General features: G+C 43.9%; 1 protein-coding gene across 3 annotated transcripts in view; it reads left to right on the top strand.

Moving 5' to 3' along the window:
• The window catches only part of LOC119971759 (DEP domain-containing protein 7-like), a 64,412-nt gene that overhangs the window by 21,789 nt on the left and 24,242 nt on the right, over positions 1-18,381 (top strand). For all 3 annotated transcript variants that reach the window (XM_038807819.1, XM_038807818.1, XM_038807820.1), the window contains exons 4-5: positions 5-191; positions 1,016-1,233. In XM_038807819.1, coding sequence (XP_038663747.1) covers positions 5-191; positions 1,016-1,233 — 405 coding nt within the window. The remainder of the gene's footprint in view (positions 1-4; positions 192-1,015; positions 1,234-18,381) is intronic.

Genomic DNA, 18,381 nt, shown 5'->3' with positions numbered 1-18,381 from the left:
GTAGTGGTCGTTGAGGTATGGCAGGAACAAACAATTTTACGGCTGCTCCAGTTGATTGAACTCCCAATCCTGGACACTCTGTTGGATAGGAAAGAGCATCGGTCAAAGCCACAAAATGTGAGCACCAACACTGATGTCATTACAAACAACCATCTGGACCGGGAAATCCTAAAGGCCTTTGGCGATTCTCGGTACGTGTTTTGTAGGACAGTCTGTCCGTTTAATTGTTTCACCCTCTCTCGTGACTTGTAACTTCAACTAGCCAGCATTGGGTTGCCGTTTTGTAGATTTGTAAAAACTGGCATCCGAAGGAGTTGACCTGTTCATTCCAAATTGTCCATTTTTCTCATGCTGGTAGAATTGCTCATTGAAGCACCTATAATGCACCTCCTCTTGAACAAAGTATTTATCCAACTTGTTTTTGCTTTGAAGTGGCTACCCAACATAGCATTGTACATGCCACACACCTGGTAAGTATTCCATGTGGCTGTTGTAAAAGAGGGAAGGATTTGATCCTTGCGTCTGTACTTTGCATTCTATTGGACCGTATAGTTTGTTTATATCTGCATCATCCTCATCCATGTTTTAAGAATCTGGATTATTTCTTCTGCCTCCTAAAGGCAAGGATTATAATTTGGGATTATAACTAGTTGCACCTTTTTGATCTGCAGTCAGTGGTGGTGAATACACCTGTAGTGCTGTGGAATAGGGATGTACAATGCTCGGATTCAAAGAGCGACAATGTATTTCCAAGTAGGGTTGGTGTGATTTGAGGTGGTGTTCCTTTGCACCTGCTGCCCTTGGCCTTTTTAGGTTGAGTTCGCTGGCTCAGATGAAGATGAGGGTGAGCAGTCTTTGTGCCTAGGTTCCCATGAAGAACCAAGTCTCGTGAGGGACTGAGATCTGCTGTATTAGTGAGCCTAAAAATACTGCTGGATGCATTAAGAGCTTAAATTTGCCAGGAAAGTACTTGCCTTAAAGACTATTTAACCCTTGCATTTTTCACACTCCCTAGGGAAAATGATTGGCTGTCATCTGCAATTGATTTACTGGAGTTCCTCCCGGACAGCAGAGTGGTGGAGATCAGCAGGAACCTTCCAGAATCATCCTCTGACATAGACCAATGCAAAATGCTGCTTTTTGATGCCATTGCTAAACATTACAATCAAACCAAAGATCCTCTTCTCGCTAATGACTTCTTTGACATTCATACAGGAGTTGCAGAGCTCCTTGGTAAGCCTAACCGTGAACTGACATTTCAGTACTAGGGAACCATTTGCAATTTTTATTATGTCATAATGGCTAGGAACTGAGCAGTAATGTGGTGCTGACGGTTGGAAAATTGATACTTTATAAGAGTGACATAATAATGGTCTGTGCTTTTTGTGGAGCGAGAGCAATTGGACAAGCTGATAGCATTTTGAAAAACTTTGCAAAATAGTCACCAAATGTCCAAGCAACACCGTTTTAAGGCTTCTAGAATTCCTGAAGTTTTAACTTGTCTTTCAGATGAGGTTACATGAAGGTCATGTCTGTCCCATGTGAACATGGTGTTTCAGAAAGGGCCAGGGGAATTAAACAGTACATTGTGGATAATATTTGTCCCTCACCTGCAGCTGATTTGGACACTATCTCTGCTGTGGATCTTTGGTTGTGAAATATGGTTCCCATGTTTCGTACTTTGCTACAATAACATTTAAAGCTTATAACAGGTTGTAAAACACTTTGGGATATCTTGAGATTGTGTTGAAGTAAATTAGTTCTTAAACCTATGCACGTGCCTTGAGGGTGCTTTGAGCAAAGGTCTCCTAACTGAATCTGCATGATCCTCTCTTGGAGATTTGGAGAAAAATAAGAGTCCTGGCAAGTAATGTGACTACTTTGAAGCACTAACTCAACTGATTTTGAAAGCTGACCAAATGATTTGTGCAGGAATTATTCCAATTTCTTTTGACTTCTAAAGAAAATGGAGCTTCTACATCCACAAGTAGCGAAACACCTGTCAATTCTCAGTTGATTACCTTTTCTCTTGTGCACATTTCTAGTGGTTTTGTTTGGTTTTCAGCAGCCTTGTGTTCAGTCTTTCCCAGTAGAAACAAATCTGGGTTCATTCATTCAACCTGCACCTTCAGCAAAATGTTAAAGATATTCTGCATACAGTCTGCGATCTGTTCATGGGGGCATTAAAATAGGTGTGATCCAAACATGGCCTTAGTTAAAGTGCTGAAAAAAACTCCTCCGTGGAGAGCAAAATGGAGTTGGTGAGTCCAGTATGACACGCAGCCTTGACCAGTGAGGAGCACTGGCAGTTGGATTTGCTGAAGATCTTGCCTTGGATTCATCTTATTCAATGTGTTGCTTTACGTAATTGAGCAGGTTTATAAAACTAATAACCTTTAAACAGTGTTTCTCATGGTTCCCTGATACAATGTGCAGTTTCTTACTCCAGAACATTAGTAGGCAGAGTGTTTAACTGGCACTCTCCCCATGCCCTTCTCTGCTTTCCACTCTTGTGTTAATTATGTTAGAAAATGTTTCAAGAATGCACAAGCCTGTATCTCAGCATTGGTGTGCCCTCTTATCTTCCATTGTATGCTCTTGGGAATTAGGGTAAAGCCACATTTATTAACCATCTATAGTTGCCACATTTGGCCTTTTTCACAACTTGGCCTATTCAGCAGCAGAGACCAGTTAATTGGTTAAAGGACCAGGAATATCAATGAGGCATTTTAAATCTTGGACAGTCGTGTCACTCTTGTTCAATAGAGCTAGTCCCCAAATTAGTGGTGATGGAGTCCTAACCATTTGTTGTCATCCTGTTTAAGTGAAGTCCCATGCTCATATTGGTCAGTATTGATAACCTTGATATAAACTCTGGCCTGCTGTCCCTGGCATATGTCAACAGATATTTCCTGCCTGCCTCTTTCCTGCAAATTTGTAAAAGTTGGATTAGGAATGTCTGGCCAGTTTCATGTCCATTCCAGATGAACCCCTTGCTTCGGGTGGGGTCTCGACTTACAAATTCACTAGATATTTTTAAAAATAAATTTAGAGAAGCCAGTTTGTTTTTTTTCCCAATTAAGGGCCAATTCACCTACCCTGCACATCTTTTTGGGTTGTGGGCGAGACCTACGCAGACACTGGGAGAAAATGCAAACTCCACACGAACAGTGACCCAGAACCGGGATCAAACCTGGGACCTTGGCGCCATGAGGCAGCAGGGCTAACCCACTGCTCCACCATGCTGCCCTAAAAGACTGGTATTTATGTAGTGCCTTCCATCACCTCTGGATGATGAGTCCTTTATGACCAACAAAGTAATTAACCACTTTTGTACCTCCTCCTGCTCCTATTTTCTACCCATGGTTCCTTGACCCAATGGCCTTGTACTCTTTTTTCATGCAATCCAAAAATAATAAACTGATTAATTGACATCTCCTTTTAAAAGGGAGAAAAATCTAAACCTTCTGTATTAAATTAAACTTTCTCGGGGAGTGGCTGTAATTGCACACCTTGGGTTAATGATCATATCTAATTGATTCAGGGCAGGAGGAAGACTGCCACACTTCAATTTAACCTCCCAGCTGGGATTATGTGGATAATCTGGTGTGGAAACAGCATGGTTTCCTCTACATCTCGTGCCTGTCTGCAGACCCCAATATAAAGACTGGAACCCAATGATTAGTTCACATTGGATAAAGGATTGAACTGGGAATCGCCTTGTTCTGAATGGCTATCAATCGAGCATTACAAGCCGTGAATATTTAAGTGCATTTGCAATCTCCATGTCACATCTGTGCCCTCTTGTTTCACTGATATTCCCTTGGCTTGATGAATGACTTGATTTTTCAAGAATGAGATGCTCCCTGTGGAATGTAGGTAATGCATCATTGAAGGTGAACGCCTAGCACAGCAAGAATTTCAAGTTTGCGTGTTCAACTCCCTTACCAGGTTTCGACAGAATCTGTCATAGCAACAATTTAGCAAAGATTTTTTATTTTTTAGAATAAATTGAGTACACAATTCGGTTGTTTTTTCAATTAAGGAGCAAGTTAGCATGGTCAATCCACCTACCTTGCACATCATTAGGTTGTAGAGGCAAAACCCATGCAAACACTTGGTCACTGCTGCCCTCAGTTTAGCAAAGATGATTGAAGAAAGGCCATCAATCAGAACCTTGGGCTCTTGAAAGGGGGTGGGGGGGAGGAAGACTTCGAGTAGGTTAGAATGGAGGGGAGTCTGTGCAGGGGGTGGGGCTGAGGGTGTTGGCCACTTCTGATAGCCCTGGGAAAATATTTGGGGTGTCCGGTGGTGGTGACTTTAAAGATCGGGATGCTGTATTTTAAGTTGTGGATAGTGCCAAGGGAGATGCCGATTTAGGGGAAAATTAATTATGGGTTTGAGCCAGGGAGGTGGGATGGGAGTTTTCAGAGATGGGAGGAGGGGAGTTAGCATAATAAAGGACCTGTTTCCGGGCGGCTGGTTTGCGAGGCTGGGGGAGAAATAAGAGTTTGGGTAGGGGGAGATGTTTCTATATATGGAGGTCTGAGATTTCGCTAAGAAGGAGATGGAGCTTTCTGATGGCGCCAGCCCTGACATTGTTTGACAAGGTGCCGATGACGGGGGAATGGCGAAGGGGGCAGTGTCAGCGATCTATGGGGTATTTCTGGTTAGGGGAGGGAAGATAAGGTATATTGGAGTGGATTAGGTGAAGTGGGGGGAGGGTTCCCCTTCCTTAAAAACCGCCTTTGGCAAAAAGATCAGCAGGCACTGAAAAATAAACAAAAACCACAGCCACACATTCATCTTAATTGCCTGCACCTGGTCCGCCAGCGGAAAACCCTTCTACCTTGCCACCTTCAACCTCCCCATCAGACTAGTAAGATTATATTTGAATCAGAACATTGAACTGAATATAATTGGCCATTTAACAAAGAACAAATAACAACACAGCACAGGAGCAGGCCCTTCAGCCCTTCAAGCCTGTGCCGACCGTGGTACCTGCCTGAACTAAAACAGTCTGCACTACGGAGTCCGTATCCTTCCATTCTCACCCTATTTTTAATTTTGTCTAGATGTCCCTTAAATGCCCCTATCATACCTGTGGCCACCAGATCCCCAGTTCCATATATTTACCACCCTCTGTATTTTAAAAAAAAAAAACTTGCTTTGCACATCTGCTCTAAACTTTTCCCCACGCACTTTAAACCTATGTCCCCCTTGACTCTCCTACCCTGGGAAAGAACATCTTACTATCCACTCTGTCCATGCCACCCATAATCTTGTAGACCTCTATCAGGTCGCCTCTCAACCTCCGTCATTCCAGTGAGAACAGACCAAGTTTATCTAACCTCTCCTCGTATCAAATGCCCTCCACACTAGGCAGCACCCTAGTAAACCGCTTCTGTACACTCTCCAAAGCATCCACATCCTTCTGGTGGTGATGAGAATTGCACACAATATTCCAAATGAGGCCTAACTAAAGTCCTGTACAGCTGCAACATGACTAGCCAATTTTGATATTCAATGCCCCAACCGTTGAATGCCAGCACACCGTATGCCTTCTTGACCACCTTATCCACATGTGTTGCCACTTTCTGTGATTGGTGGACATGCACACCCAGATCTATCTGCCTGTCAGTACTCACAGGAGTTCTATCATTTATTGTGCAATTCCTATATGCATTGACGTTCCAAAGTGCATTACCTCTGACTTGTCTGGATATAACTCCATCTGCCATTTCTCTGCCCAAGACTCCAACCAGTTTATATCCTGCAATATCCATTGACAATCCTCTTCACTATCTGCAACTCCACTAATTTTTGTGTTGTCTGTGAACTTGCTAATCAGACCCGATACATTTTCCAAATCATTTATATATACACCACGAACAACAAAGGCCCCAGAACTGATCCCTGTCACTATATCTATGGATCCCCACCCCTCAATCCCATGCCACCTGAACTCCCAAGTATCTGAAGTGGGTCGCCGCCCTACGGAATGGCAGACCCCCCTCACCTCTGGTCTGGACACATCAAAATATTTGCTTTTGTCCAAATTGAGCTTCTACCATGAAAAGGATCTGGACACTGAGCATTTCCAGTATACCTCCCATCGACACACTTGGTTCTGACATATACAATAACAAATCATCTGTGTACAAAGATACCCTATGTTCCACACCCTGAACTTCTCAGCGCGATGGCCAAAACCTCAATTGCAAGCACAAACCAGGGGAGGGGGGGGGGGGGGAGAACACATAGGATACGCCTGCCTGGTCCCTCGGTGCAGAGCAAAGTACCCCAAACTCATACAATTTGTGTGGACGCTTGCCCTCTGCTCCCTGTTTATATATTTTTTTAAAACGTACCCACTCCGCAAAGAGCGGTCCAATCCTACGCCGCCATCAAATATCCCCACTCTATCCGGTCTTCGGTGTCCAGTGCACCACCACCTGTCTCCCTCCCCTCTGCAGGTGCCATAACTACATTCAGTGCCCTCCGGATGTTCAAAAAGAGCTGCCTCCCTTTCACACACCCCATCTGATCTTCCCCTATCACCTTTTGGGAGGCACTACTCCAACCTACACACCAAAACCTTTGCATCCACATTTAAGAGTGATATGGGCCTATAAGACCCACATTCTGTTTGATCCTTATCCTTTTTTAACAACAAAGAAATCGATGCCTGCCCCAAAGTCTGTGGCAACACCCCACTCCCTATCGCCTCCTTGAACATTACCACCATCAGTGGCGCCAACTATCCCTAAACTTGGGCAGCACGGTGGTGCAGGGGGTTAGCCATGATGCCTCACGGCGCCAAGGTCCCAGGTTTGATCCCGGCTCTGGGTCAGTGTCCGTGTGGAGTTTGCACATTCTGCCCGTTTGCATGGGTTTCGCCCCCACAACCCAAAGATGTGCAGGGTAGGTGGATTGGCCGTGCTAAATTTCCCCTTAATTGGAAAAAATGAATTGGGTACTCTAAATTTATTTAAAAAAAACACTATCCCTAAACTTCTTATAATACTCTACCAGCAACCCATCCAGCCCTGCTCCCTGCCCTGACTGCATGCTCCCAATCACTTTATTTATCTCCTCCCCTATCGTCCCCTCCAATGTGGCCCTATCCTCCTCCCCCAACCTCTGGTTTTACAAACCATCCAGGAACTCCTGTATCTCCCGATCCTCAGCCAGTGCCTCCGACCTATACAACATCCCATAAAACTCCTCAAACACCTTATTAATCTGGTCCGGGGCTGCCACCAACTTCCCCGTCCTATCCCGCACCTGAACAATTTCCCTCGCAGCCGCTGCCTCCCTCCACACCAGCCTGCTTTCTCCCCATATTCATACTGCTCCCCTCGCCTGCCAGCTGATCAAAGCTTGCCTGGAACTCCTACCTCTTTAGTGCTGGATCCATATCTTTTGCATACCTCCTGTCTACCTCTAACATCTCGTCTATCAATCTTTGCTGCTCCACCCTCCTCTTTGTCCACCTTTGCCTTAAACCTTCCCCCCCTCACCACTGCCGTCAGAGCTTCCCTGAAAAACCTCTCCCATACAATTAAACCCCATGTATTACTCAATTACTTTCCCAATCCTATCACAAAACCCTCAGTCCCCCCAACAACCTCGCATCCAATCTCCACCCTGACCTCTGCACTGCCCCCTTCTCCAACACCATGTCTACCCAATGTGGCTCATGATCCGATATTGCAATTGCCGAATATTCCGATCCCTTAACCCTGGCCAACAGCGCCTTCCCCACCACACAAAAAGACCTCAAAGACCTTAGGACCGGAGATAAAAACAAATACTCCTGTTCCCCCGGGTGCAGAAACCTCCCAAGGGTCCAGTCAATTCCTTCGGACTGGGCAAGCGGCCGCGACCTGTCCAATCTTGGTTCCTGCACCAGATTCCAGTCTCCACCCACTATCAATTTGTGTTAATCCAAGTCGGGGGTGGCCCCACATACCTTCTTCACATACCCTTCATTGCCCCACTTGGGACCATACACACTCCAATACCACCAACCTCTCCCTTCAGTGCCCCTGTCGCTATCACATATCTATCTCCCTGATCCGCCACCACGTTCTCCATTTGGAACCTCACTCTTTTACTAACCAGGACTGCTAGGAACCCCCCCACCATGCCCTGCTATCAAAACCCAAGTGAAATACCTGACTAATGCAGCCCTTCCTACATAATATAAAATGATGAAGGGAATAGATAGGATAGATGTGGGCAGATTATTTTCACTGGTGGGTGAAAGCAGAACAAGGGGGCAGAGCCTAAAAATAAGGGAGTAGATTTAAGCTTTGGGGGAACTTCTTCACCAACAAGTTTGTGAATCTATGGAATTCCTTGCCCAGTGAAGCAGTTGAGACTCCTTCATTAAATGTTTTTAAGATAGAGATAGTTTTTTGAAGAATAAAGAGTTATGGTGTTTGGGTGGGACAGTGGAGCTTGAGTCCACAAAAGATCAACCATGATCTCATTGCTCCTAGTTCTTGTGTTCTTGTGTTCCTAAGGCTGACCTGATCCTTTGTACCCTCAGATGAGTCTTCTGCAGCATCACAACATCAGCCTTCAGACACTTCAGGTGCGCAAGCACCCTCGACCTCTTCACTGGTCCTCACAACCACCTCGCGTTCCATGTAACCAGACTAACGGGATCTCTTCTTTCCCCTCCCACCCCCATCCACCATCACCATAACTCTGGACCCTGCCCACTGCACCTGACCTGCCCCTATCCATTCTGAACATCGAACCCCATCTGCCCCTCCCAGAATACCCCCTCCACTTCCTCTTGAAAAAAACCTCACCCAGTATCGGCCCCACCAACCCCCTTTTTATTTCACACCTAGGCCCATTGAAACCTGCTTACCAGGCTCCAATGTCCGTAGCACAGCTCCAGGGTCCCAGGTTTGATTCCCGGCTTGGTCACTGTCTGTGTGGAGTCTGCACGTTCTCCCCGTGTCTGCGTGGGTTTCCTCTAGGCACTCTGGGTTCCTCCCGCATGTCCCAAAAGACATGCTATTCGGTAATTTGGACATTCTGAATACTGACTCGGTGTATCCAAACAGGTTGCGCAATGTGGCGAAGAGGGGCTTTTCACCGTAACATCATTGCAATGTTAATGCAAGCCTACTTGTGACAAATTACTTTATATCCTCCCCGCACCACTCCTACGATCACAGCTGACTAAAGCTTCCTAGTGCGGGGCCCCTGAGCTGTACAATGCTGTCTTCACCTGGCTCAAAGCCGCTCGCCTCCCTGCCACTTTCAGAGTCTTGGTAAATGCGTGCACCAGCCCACTTCACGGCCCTCTTATGCTTTGCCCAATTCAGGACCACCTTCTTCATATGGTACCTCTGAAAACAACTGACCACTGCTCTTCATGGCTGTTTTCTTCTCACTCTTGAGACATTTTTTTCCCTTCTTTTATACCTTCTTTAACTCTATCATTAACAAATTGCCCCTGGGACTGGGCATTAAAACTCTTAAAAACAAGCCTCAAACAGGAGATGCCTGACATGTAACTTCCCCTCTGCGTGCCGCCACCAGGAGTCCTCTTCCAGGATTATTTAAATACTTTCAGTTCCTCAGTTGCTGTGCTGGGATTGGAATTATTAGTCCAGACCACTGGATTGTTAGCCCAGAAACACGTCCACTGTGCAACCATGCCCTGCACTGGAGGTAATGGTGGAGGAATGAAAATATGGGATGTGCAAGAAGTCAGAATAGCATTTTCTTTTTTTTAAATATAAATTTAGTGTACCTAATTCATTATTTTTTTTCCAATTAAGGGGCAATTTAGCATGGCCAATCCACCTATACTGCACATCTTTGGGTTGTGGGGACGAAACCCATGGAGAATGTGCAAACGCCACACGGGCAGAGATCCAGAGCCGGGATCGAAGTTGGGACCTCGGCGCCGTGAGGCAGCAGGGCTAACCCACTTATTCATGCTGCCCTAGAATTGCATTTTCTTACCTTGAATCTGTTCTCCTGTTTGAGTTGGGGGCTGGTTTAGCACAGTGGGCTAAACAGCTGGCTTGTAATGCAGAACAAGGCCAGCAGCACGGGTTCAGTTCCCGTATCGGCCTCCCTGAACAGGTGCTGGAATGTGGCAACTCGGGGCTTTTCTTGTGGTTATTCTTATGATTATTCTAAACTTATTGAAAATTCCTTACTCGAGGACAGCACAGCGGCGCAGTAGTTAGCACTGCTGCCTAATAGCGTCAATATCCCATGGTTTACTTTTGATATCAAAAATTTGATCCCGGCTCTGGGTCACTGTCCGTATGGAGTTTGCACATTCTCCCCGTGTCTGCGTGAGTTTCGCCCCCACAACCCAAAGATGTGCAGGGTAGGTGGATTGGCCACGCTAAATTGCCCCTGAATTGGGAACTCAAAAAGAAAAAAAAAATTCCTTGCTCTGGAATCATTAACCAGTAAGCATACTGGAACATGAGCATGTTGGTTTTAGTGATAGGCCCACAACATCGGACTTCAAACAGTCTCAGAAATCTATTTGATATCAAAAGTAGACATTACCCTGTATCTCAGATGTTCCGTGAGGAAAGAGGAAGTTTATATTATTTCAAAATCATTCCACTAAAATCTTGTTTGAAAATGCCCACATGTAAAGATAAATGTTTCCTAGACTTAAAAAAAAAGTGCTTTGAGATGTCCGGTAGTCATAAAATCCTATCATAAATAAGTGTTTTATTTTGTTCAACCGTTTTTGTGACATGGAGGTAGTGAAATTGAAGCACTTTGATAAGTAAGCACTTGGCAGGGGGGAGACTGCAGCTGTATATTGTATTTCTGAATTTTGTGCGATAGTGCATCTCCTTCAGGTAATTCCTCGTTCCTCTTTGGAAGTGAAGACATGTTTATATTTCTGTTGTTCAAATGGATTTTAACTTGGAAAGTTTTTTTTGTTAATCTTGAGTGTCCGATACAGGGAAAAAGTTTTATGCTTGAATAGTGGGGACGGGAGGGAAAATCCCAAGTTAAAGGAGAAGGTAGGAGTGCGGGTTAGTGATGAGGCTGATTCTTTCCACAAAATAAAAGGAAGGGACAGAATGTGTGAACATCATATTGCACCAAGGAATTGAACCAAGAGCAGGGAAATTTGATGATAGAATAATCTTTTAAGGCTTTGTCTGCATGCACAAAGCACTCGGAATAAATTAAATTGAGTTAACAGCGCAAATAGTTGGTGATTACTGAGACATGGGACTCCCAGATCTGGGAGTTGAATCACCAAGGGTACTTTACCCTGTTCTTCAGAAGGATAATAGAAAGGAAATGAGGTGCTGTAGCTTTGCTTATAAAGGAAAGGATCAGGGCTGTAGTGAGAAATGATATTGACCCTGGAGATCCATGCGTGGAAGATCCATGCGTGGAATCAGTCTGGGTAGGAATAAGAAATCCCTGTTGGAAATAATCTTTCGGTCCCCAAACAGTAGTTCCGCAATGCAGCACAGTATAAACCAGGAAATACTAGGGGCTTGTAAGAAAGGTACAGCAATAATCCATGCATGATTTTTAAAATGCATCTAGACTAATATTGTAAGATATCCTTGAGGGAGAGTACATGTGAATGTATTGGTTTTTGGAACAATTATGTTGTGGAACCAACTAGAGAGCAACTACTTTGGATTTGTGTAATAATTTGGGGAAGAGTGATCAGAGCATGGTGGAATTTTGAAGTTTGAAGGCCAGAAACTGGAGCCTCACACTAGCGTTCTGGCGTTACCATAGGCATGAGGACCAGTTTGGTCCTAGTGGACTGAGCAGGGAAGATGAAAAGGCAGGGTAGTTGATGAGCAGTAGCAAGTTGGAGATATTAAATATCCTCCCAACTAAAATATATTTCATAGAGGAAGAAAGATTGTAAAGGGGGGGGGGGGGGGGGGGGGGGGGGAACATCCATGGCCAAGGAAGTTAAAGATAACAAAGACTAAGGAATATCATATTGCAAAGGCCAGTGGCAGGAGGAAGTTTGGGAAACAAACGGAAAAGGTAATAAAAAGAACAAAAGAAAATGTTTGTTTTGCTGTCCCTTCAGTATTTTAAAGGGAATGAGTAGCTAAAGTGAATGTTGGTACTTTGGAAGATGCCTTGCAACACCAAGTCAAAGTCCAACAGGTTTATTTGGGATCACAAGCTTTCGGAGCATAGCTCCTTCATCAGGTGAGCAGGAAGAGACACGACGTGTGAACGTCATATTGCACCAAGGAATTGAACCTCACCTGATGAAGAAGCTGTGCTCCACATGTTAGTAATCCCAAATAAACCTTTTTGACTTTAACCTGGTGTTGTATGGCATCTTCTTACTGTGCCCACCCCAGTCCAATGCTGATATCTCCACAACTTGGAAGATGGGATGGGAGTTAATAGTGGGGAGCGCAGAAATCAACATTTTGCCTTAAGTTTTCAAGGCGGAGGGCACTAGTACCTTCCCTATAGGAACAGGTAATTCAGAAGTCCTAGAAAGGGTGGAACTTAGAACAGTCTGCATTGATGGGGAAACTGTACTTGACAATCTATTGGGATTGAAGGCATACAAGTCTCCAGAGCTTGATTGCTTAGATCCTATGGTCTTGAAGCTAATGGCAGCTGAGATAGTGGATCCATTGTTTATAATAGTCAAAACTAAATTCCCTGGATGTGGGGAAGGTTCCAGTGGATTGGAAGAGTGATTATGAAATGCCTTTATTCAAAAAGGGAGGGAGGCAGAAAGTAGGACATTATAAACTAGTTGGTTTAATTGTCATTGAGATATTGTTGGAATCCATCATTAAGAAGTAATAACAGACATTTGGGAAGTCAAAACGCAAATCCATCAGATGGCATGGTTTTATGAAGGGTAAATTTGTAACGAGCATGGGCATCCTGTAGATGTAATATTTGTGACTTCTAGAAGGTTTGATAAGGTGCCGCACAAAGGTTTAATACACAAGGTTAGCGTACATGCGTTTGGGGTAATTTATTTAGCTTGACAAGACCGAGTTAGGATAAATGGGTCTTTTCCTGGTTGGCAATTTGTAACCAGTGGGGTGCTGCAGGGTTTGGTCCTTGATACAACTAATTACAATCTATATTAATGACTTGGATCCAAGGCTAGAAGGTACTATAGCCAAATTTTCAGATGATGCTAAAATGGGTAGGGTAGTAAGTTTATTTCTTGCATATGGATAGGTTGGGTTAGTGAGCCAAAATTTGGCAGATGGAGTTTAACGTGGATGTTTAACGTGGATGTATGAGGTTAGTGGATAGCACCCAGGGGCCCGGGTACGATTCCTGGCTTGGGTCGCTGTCTGTGCGGAGTCTGCACGTGCCTGCATGGGTTTCTTCCGGGTGCTCCGATTTCCTCCCACGAGTCCCAAAGTGCTTGTTAGGTGAATTGGACATTCTGAATTCTCCCTCCGTGTACCCGAGCAAGCGCTGGCCGGAATGTGGCGACTAGGGGATTTTTACAGTAACTTAATTGCAGTGTACTTGATTGCAGTGTTAATGTAAGCCTATTTATGACACTAATAAAGATTATTATTATTTTGGTTATAAAAATGGAACGGCAACTTATTATCTAAATGGGAGAGAAATTTTGAGTCTTGGTGCAGAAGGATAAGGGTGTCCTCGTAACGTGCAAAAAACCAGTATGTAGGTAAAAAGGAAAGCAAATGGAATTGTGGTCTTTTTTTTAATAGCTAAAGGAATAGCAGATAAAAGTAGGAAATGTACAATTGCAGGAACAAGGCATTGGTGAGATTGCACCTGGAGTACTGAGTACAGTTTTGACCCTCTTCCTTGAGGAGGGATGTAGTTGCATCAGAGGAGGTTCACTAAATTGGTTCCAGAGATGAGGGGTGTCTTATGAAGAGAGATTTAGGACCATACACTCATGAGAATGAGATCTAATTGAGGTATAGAAAATGCTAAAGGTATTGACAAAAGCGCGTAGAGCATATGTTTCCTCTTGTGGGCAATGTAGAACAAGAGGTCATAGTTTTAGGATAAGGACAGCAGATTTAAAACAGAAGAAATTTCTTCTCTCTCAGGGTCGTGAATCTGGAATTCACTACCCCCCAGAGTGTGATGGATGCTGGGACATTTCAGTAAATTTGAGGAAATTGGCAGATTTTTAATTAGTAAGGGCGGCACAGTGGTTAGCACTGCTGCCTGATGGCACCGAAGACCTCGGTTCGATCCCGGCCCCAGGCCACTGTCCATGTGGAGTTTGTACATTCTCCCCGTGTTGTGTCTGCGTGGGTCTCTTCCCCCCCCCCCCCCCCCCCCCCCACAACCCAAAGATGCGTAGGGTAGGTGGACTGGCCACACTGAATTGCCCCTTAATTTGGGAGAAAAAAAATTGGGTACTCTAAATTTATTTTTTTAAATGATTTTTAATTAGTAATTGGTTGAAGGGTTCTGGGGAACAGGCAAGAAAGTGGAAGCTGAGATGAGATCAGCCATAATCGTATTGAATGGTGGAGCAGGCTCGAGGGTCTGAATCACCTACTCCTGTTCCCAGTTCTGATGTTCTCAAACCGTTTCACTTGTATACTTTTTGGAATGTGTTATTTATTTGTTTTGGACTCTGCACACTTGACAATTGATTCTGCATGGGCGGGGATGGCATGCTAAGAAGAATGCGCTGTTCATTGTACATGAATCAAACTCGTATAATTTAAAATCCAAACTTGTGTGATTTTTTTTTTAAAGTTGACTTCTTTGAACATTGCATGAGCTGAAAAGCAGCTAGTTTATATTTCATTTGCTCCACCATTGACAAATTGAGCATTCCCAGCAGCCTAGATTCTAAATTCTTTCACCTTGGCTCCAGGTTCCCAGGTTTGATTCTCGGCTTGGGTCACTGCACGTTCTCCCCGTGTCTGTGTGGGTTTCCTCTGGGTGCTCTGGTTTCCTCCACAGTCTGCAGGTTGGGGGGATTGGCCATGCTAAATTGCCCTTAGTGCCCAAAAGGGTTGGGTGGGGTTGCTGGGTTGCGGAGATGGGATGGAGGTGTGGGCTTAAATGGGTGCTCTTTCCAGGGGCTGGTGCAGACTTGATGGGCCAAATGGCCTCTTTCTGCACTGTAAATTCTATGATGATTCTCTTCTATAAAACTTACTCGTAAATCTAGTCCCATACTGATATTGACATTTCTACTTCATAATAATTAAAATTAGTAACAAGGGCACAGATATAAGATGCTGGGCAGAGGAGCCAGATGCATTGAGAACTTTTAATGCAACAAGTGGTTTAGCATTTGAAATGCACTGTGATGGGATGGTGGAAACCGAATCCATAGTTTTTAGAAGGGAATTGGTTAAATGCTTGGGAAGGAAGAAAAATTGCAGAGGTTTGGGGAAAAGAGTAAGTGTGGGCCCAATAGAATTCATCTTTGACTCAATGGTCTGAATGACTGCCTTCTGTGCTGTACAATTTTATGGTTCTTGTAATTTTACTACAATGATCCAATATTTTAAAAAAAGTGTTGTGCACATAGAGACTGAATTGTGACCATATCAAGTCTAAATGCCTCATTGACTGTAATAAGTCTAATTGCCTCTGGCTTATCAGAAGATTTGCTTAAAGTGCAACTTTCTATTGACCCTAAATATTTGGCACTGGTGGAAAAAGTAAGTTTTAAAGTGTAGTGATAGCATGGTTGTATTGTAATTTACCGACTGACCACTAGGAGTCACATTAGCATATAAGTGAATGTTAGTTAGGTGATCCCTCAGACTGGCTAGTGGAAGCTGGAGAGAGGCTGCTTGTGCTTGATCTTACTATTATTCATCTGTTGTTCTGTATATCGTTTACCCACAGTTAATGATGAGTCGTTTTATAGCTTTAGCTACAAATGTTCCAGTAATATAAATCGGGCCTTCCGACAAGAACATAACATGGTACCAGTGCAGGACGGTAATGAGGATCAGCCTGTCACAAGGTCCACAGAGATTTGAAAGTTTTGCAGACGGCAGGAAAGAACTACATGGAGTCATTGAAGCCTCCAATGAGTCTCAGATTTCATGGTAATGTGGATAACAACTGGTGTGTGTTTGAACAACAATTTAATTATTTTCTTACTGCAGTAAATTTAGAAGCTAAATCAGATTTGCATAAGGTAGCAATGCTCCTAATGGGCTGGCCTGAAGCAATTGCTGTATTTAATACGTTTAAATTTGCAAACAATTAAGATAGCAAAAATTTTAACTAAGTAATTTTAAAGATTTTGTTGCACGTGGTAGCCCCAGAAAGAATGAAATTTGTAAACGCTATGTGATTAAATCACTTTACAAAAGACAAGGGTCCATAGATCATTTCATCACTGATTTAAAGTTAAAAGCTAAAATCTGTAATTTTTCTGCAGTGGAATTGTCCATGGTTTGGGACGAGATTGTGTTTGTGTGAATGAAAATAAGCTGAGGGAATCTGAGATATCTTTGGAACAAAAGATTTGTCAGGCTCTCGAGCTAGCAGCATCGCCTTCTAAAATGTTTCTAAGTGACGGCAGTGTCTTGTAGGAAAACACTCTGGTTGTCGCCCTACTTCTAAAAAGGCAGGCAAGTTCCTGCAACTCCTCGCACACCAACAAATGGGGTAAATATCAGGACAAAGTATTTCTGTGTAAAAGATTTGGTCAAAGGCACAAATTAAGGCAGTGTCCAGCGTTTGCCACATTTTTTGTTTTGGATGCAAAAGAAATAAATCACTTACACACTCAGCTCAACGCCAGATCAGTTATCACAGTGGAAGACACAGTCTCCAGTGATGAAACATCATTGTTTGGAGTTATAACAGAAGAATAATTTTTTGGAGACATCAAATTTTCCAGCACTTAAGAAAAAAATGCCTGATACAGCTGAACATGATTTACAGGGGACACCTCACAAAAACGAGGATGAGACGACTCTTTTGAGGGGGTAGAGAATGCTTGAGTGCTATGGGGGAGGCCCTGCAATCATGTTCAGAAGTTTTGATCCTGACCAAAACTGGAGGGGTATTGGTGGGAGGTCTTCAGGGTAATCCCGAAATGGTGTATACAAGGGCAGCACGGTGGTGCAGTGGTTAGCACAGCTGCCTCACGGTGCCGAGGTCCCAGGTTCGATCCTGGCTCTGTGGTCACTGTCCGTGTGGAGTTTGCACATTCTCCCCATGTTTGCGTGGGTTTCGCCCCCACAACCCAAAGATGTGCAGGATGGGTGGATTTTGCCCCCACAACCCAAAGATGTGCAGGATGGGTGGATTGGCCAAGCTAAATTGCCCCTTAATTGGAAAAAATGAATTGACTACTCTAAATTTTTTTTTTTAAATGTGGTGCATATGAAAGTAACCAGGTCCCCTGGAAGCCATATTTGGGATATTGAAAGTGGGTGGGGAGGCAGATGTCTTGCCCTCGTCTCATTGATCGCCTGAAGGCAGGTCCTGTTGGGTGGAGGTCAGCTTCTCCACCCTGTGCCCTGGCGTGGCAGGGGATCTGCTGGAGTTCTTAACACTCAAAAGTGAAGTATGAGCTGAGGGGAAGGATGGAAGTGTTCTACAATTCATGGGCTTTCTTTATTATGCATTTTCAAGAATAGGATGACATTGAACATTGGGGGGGGTGGGGTGGGATTGGGGGCGTTGGAGTTGTTGGTGACTATGTATGAGGTGATGGTGGATTCCTGATTCTTTTTCTTTGGTGTTTGTATTTAAAATTTTGGGATGAAGGGATTGTTGGCCAAGGGATTGACTTATTTGTGACCGTTGATTGTTGATGGGTGTAAATTTGGATGAAAATGTGAAAAAGGAGGAGAATAAAAATATTTTGAAAAATGCAAACTGATACTCCATTTTAAAATAAATGCTGTTGATGAGGACAAATGGCTGTTCACTTGAAGTGGACGGTAGAGTGGTCCAAAGACACTGGTACCAAAGCCAATTTAATCAGCATGATTGATTTTTAAAAAAAAAAATCTCAAAATTCAGCCGATTAGAAGAAATCACAAAATATCTGAGATAATGGTTCAAGTATTAAATGTTGTGGTGCTTGTGAGGTGGTGAAGAACACAGTTTATTCGGTCTCATTCTATATTGTATCCGAGGGCTTGGATTCATTTAGGTGATTAGTCCTGTGAAGAATTGGGTCTAGTGCAGTTGTTATATATAACATCCACAGTGGATTAGATCAATACAATGATTCTGAGAACATCAGCAAATTCAGAGAGTGTTCACAGGTTTTGGTACACTACCATTCACCTACAAGGTGCAACTCCAAGATGATGCAACACCTGTGATACAGGCACCAAGAAGAGTACCTGCACCTCGTTTGGGATTGCTTCAAAAATGAGCTAGAGCTCACTGCGCCGAGGTCCCAGG

Source organism: Scyliorhinus canicula, chromosome 9 (genome assembly GCF_902713615.1).
Source record: "Scyliorhinus canicula chromosome 9, sScyCan1.1, whole genome shotgun sequence".
NCBI lineage: Eukaryota > Metazoa > Chordata > Chondrichthyes > Carcharhiniformes > Scyliorhinidae > Scyliorhinus > Scyliorhinus canicula.
Note: the sequence above shows the minus strand (reverse complement) of the source record. Positions and strands in the feature narration are given on the sequence as shown.